The following is a 3,828-nucleotide window of genomic DNA, read 5'->3' as shown; positions in this document are numbered from 1 at the left end:
ACCCCGTTATTAGTAATCCCCGCTCTTCCTTGTTCAATTCATCCTCCGTTGCAGATAATCTGTCTCCATGGAAACTGGAGCTGGTCATGTGACCACCGTTCAGCCTGCAATGTATCCGGGTATCGGATGCAGTTGCCAGGCAACCCATTATTGGTGTGAAGTCTGCAGTGTGTGGGGGATGTAGTTGGGGGCTTATAATGGGGAGCCCTCCCCAAATACTCTATTATGGCATAAATAATGTTATTGAGGGGTCCCTGTATTGCTGGTATTTTGGGGTTACTGTCATGTTTTTACTGCTGAGGTATTTTGGGGTGCATTATAAGGAGCCTCTCTTAGGTGTGCTGCACCTGTCTGCACCCCCCCATGCTTTTTTGTCCTTAGGTATCCCTGCCCCCATACCTTCCAGACCTTTCTGTCCTGCTCCCCCTCACCCCAATACCTCTCAGTCCTTAGATGCATCGGTCATGTCTGTGGAGGTGTGCAGTGTCGGGGTGCTGGTCTGCTGTGTGTGTAGTGTGGGGTGCTGGTCTGCTGTGTGTGCAGTGTTGGGTTGCTGGTCTGCTGTGTGATCTGTGGAGGTGTGCAGTGTCGGGGTGCTGGTCTGCTGTGTATGTAGTGTCGGGGTGCTGGTCTGCTGTGTGTGCAGTGTCAGGTTGCTGGTCTGCTGGGTGATCTGAGGAGGTGGGCAGTGTCGGGGTGCTGGTCTGCTGTGTATGTAGTGTCGGGGTGCTGGTCTGCTGGGTGATCTGTGAAGGTGTGCAGCGTTGGGGAGCTGATCTGCTGTGTATATAGTGTTGGGGTGCTGGTCTGCTGTGCGATCTGTGGAGGTGTGTAGTGTTGGGTTGCTAGTCTGCTGTGTGTGTTGTGTCGGGGGGCTGGTCTGCTGTGTGATCTGTGGAGCTGTGCAGTGTTGGGGTGCTGGTCTGCTGTGTGTGTAGTGACGGGGGGCTGGTCTGCTGTGTGTGTAGTGTTGGGGTGCTGGTCTGTTCTGTGATCTGTGGAGTTGTGCAGTGTTGGGTGTGGTTCTGCTGTGTGATTTCTGGGGGTGTTCTTTGTCGAGGTTCCGGGCTGCTTTGTGATCTATAAGGGATGTTCTGTGTTGGGGTGCTAGTTTGCAGTTTCATTTGTGGTGGTGTCCTCTGTTGGGGTTCTGACCCATTGGGATGGTCATGCTCATGTTCTCTTTTCCAGGCCAATCACACAGAGGACCATGAGGCTCAGTTCTACTCCGTTCCTTCCAGTCAGGTGAGGTCCACCTTCCCCCACGGCCTGCCTTCACGCTACCAGTTACAGGTGAGTCCCGGGGGTTAATGGGGTGATAATAAACCTTCCCGTCCACCCCACCTGTATTCACCCCATTGACTCTTCCAGTGTAAGACCTTCAGCGAGACCTGCCTGATGGTGCGCCAGCCCGCCTTGGAACTCATCGACTATTTGAAGAAGACTGACTTTTCCCAGCCTGCCGTGCGCTACGTCTTGTGTATCCTTCCGCCACTGCCCCCATTTTTCTTCTTCTCAGAGTCACCCATACCTGACCAGCATGTTTGGGGTCTGTCACAGTGCAGGTCACGGACACCTCAGAGGAGAAGCAGTTCATGCAAGGACTCTACAATAGGCTCACCAATATGAGAATGAATTGGATGGATGACATGTTGGAGATGAGTGAATTGCAGTGATAAGAGATGAACTGACCCCCCAATAAGGGTCCTCTATATTCACCCCCCCCCCACCACCACCACCACCAACAAACACCAGACTCCATCTGCACTGGACAATGTCATTGGTTGGTTTGGGGCTGCACAGGGCGGATATGGCTTTGTGGGACAAGTCACAGGCTATGATGCATTCTATTCATCTCCAATAATCCTCTTCTTCCTTAACACTTTGCTCCCCAAGATGGTAAACCTGGGACAGGGAAGAGTCTGATACTGTGCCACGTCCTACACTTCTGCCACACTCAGGGCTGGCTCATGGTGCACCTGCCTGACGGTAAGTTCTGGGGCACTCGCAAGGGTTTATGTAGGGTGCATTGTCTAGCAGTCGTAAAGATCAGTATAGGTCGTGGATATTCAATGTCAGCCAATCAGATCTGGGCTTCCCACCGCATCACATGACTTATTCAGGGGGATGCATGCTGCTGCATTAGCAGTCTGTCTTCACTAATTCACACTTGAGGCCTGATGACTAATCAGACTTTCCTGAACTGTATAGTCGTGCCAGTTTCCTGATTCAAAGAACAAAATCTTAAAAATTGGCATTTTCAGCCCCCCTCTAAGGTACTAGTCACCCCCGATCCTTTCAGCAGAGGTGATTGGTGGATAGTGGGGTGGAGGGGCTGTGGTTGCACATGTAGGGTATTGGTGGACGGTGGAGATATTAGGCTCTGTGGTTAAACATTTATGGTATTGGTGTGTGTTGATGGGTAGTACGGTCTGTGCACACACCTCTAGGGTGTTGCAGATGGTGGCAGGTAGTATGGTCTCTGGACACACATGTAGGGTGACGGTGGTATGGTCTGTGGACACACATGTAGGGTGTCGGTGGACGGCGGGGGTAGTATGGGCTGTGAGCACAAATGTAGGGTGTTGATGGACGGTGGGGGTAGTATGGTCTGTGGGCACACATGTAGGGGGTGTTGGAGAATGGTGAGTGGTAGTATGGTCTGTGTTCACACATTAAGAGTGTGGGTGGGATGGTGGGGGTAGTAGGGTGTGTGCTCACACATGTAGGGAGTGTGCTCACACATGTAGGGAGTCGGCGGTGGTAGTATGGTTTGTGGGCACACATGTAGGGTGTCGGTGGATGGTGGAGGTAGTATGGTCTGTGGTCACACATGTAGGGGGTGTTGGAGAATGATGAGTGGTAGTATGGTCTGTGGTCACACATATAGGATGGTGGGGGTAGTAGGGTCTGTGGTCACACATGTAGGGTGTTGGCAGAGGGGAGGGTAGAAGGTAGTAGGGGGGTAGTACCGGCTGTGTGTCACTCATGTAGTTTATATGTTGAGCTGTGCAATGAGTTGGTGACCCTCGGTCCTTCTCTGCTTCTAGCCCACTTGCTGGTGAAGAACTGTAAGGAACTGATGGCGTCGTCGTACAACAAGGAGCGCTACGACCAGCCGCTGGAGGCATCTGCTTGGCTCAAACACTTCAAAGTTTCTAATGAGCAATTCCTCTCACAGGTGACTTGGCCATGGAGTCCCAGGGCTGGCATGTTCATAGTATTGTTAAGATTCCTGAGGCCTCTGTTTTCCTGTTACCGGCTGGTGGTGGCCTCACCGTATAATGGAGGATAGAGAGTATCTTTGTGGGCTCAAGGTCTGTGTGATTCCCACATCCCTCCAGTATTGAGGCCTTATGCAGGTGATACACAGTGAGAGTGGGGCAACTGTCTTAGGGCCCATGAGGTCAGGGGGGCCTTATGTCCCACTTTATGCTGATATTGTATTCTGTAGAGGAGAAAGCAGAATGTACTCCTTTACATGACAGAAAGTCCCTTTTATATAGAGAACATGACAATGGAGAGGTTGAGTCTCATTTTCTGCATCCTTTCTCTAGTTTGAGGAAATGTGATATCTGATCTCTGTGATTTCAGTCTGAAGGGCCCTGTCCTGTTTGTATTTGGGCCCACGGGCTTTCTTCTGCTACTGGTAACCTTGGTCTGTTTGTGTTGCAGGTTGTGACCCAACAGCGGTACGTCTGGAGCAAGCGGGAAGCTACTGAGGAGGGGACACCGCTGGGCGCCGTAGTGGATCATGTAACAAGATTTTTTTTTTTTTTTTTTTTTTTTTTTTGAAAAAAGTTTTTTTTTGTCTTTGGGGGCCCGAAG

General features: G+C 51.2%; 1 protein-coding gene across 1 annotated transcript in view; it reads left to right on the top strand.

The window, feature by feature from the left end:
• The window catches only part of DAP3 (death associated protein 3), a 10,827-nt gene that overhangs the window by 3,284 nt on the left and 3,715 nt on the right, over positions 1-3,828 (top strand). The window contains 5 exon segments of the mRNA XM_018565235.1: positions 1,192-1,293; positions 1,372-1,480; positions 1,897-1,989; positions 3,051-3,181; positions 3,676-3,756. Coding sequence (XP_018420737.1) covers positions 1,192-1,293; positions 1,372-1,480; positions 1,897-1,989; positions 3,051-3,181; positions 3,676-3,756 — 516 coding nt within the window.

The sequence above is a fragment of the Nanorana parkeri genome, unplaced genomic scaffold (assembly GCF_000935625.1).
Source record: "Nanorana parkeri isolate BGI_ZX_2015 unplaced genomic scaffold, ASM93562v1 scaffold823, whole genome shotgun sequence".
Taxonomy (NCBI): domain Eukaryota; kingdom Metazoa; phylum Chordata; class Amphibia; order Anura; family Dicroglossidae; genus Nanorana; species Nanorana parkeri.
Note: the sequence above shows the minus strand (reverse complement) of the source record. Positions and strands in the feature narration are given on the sequence as shown.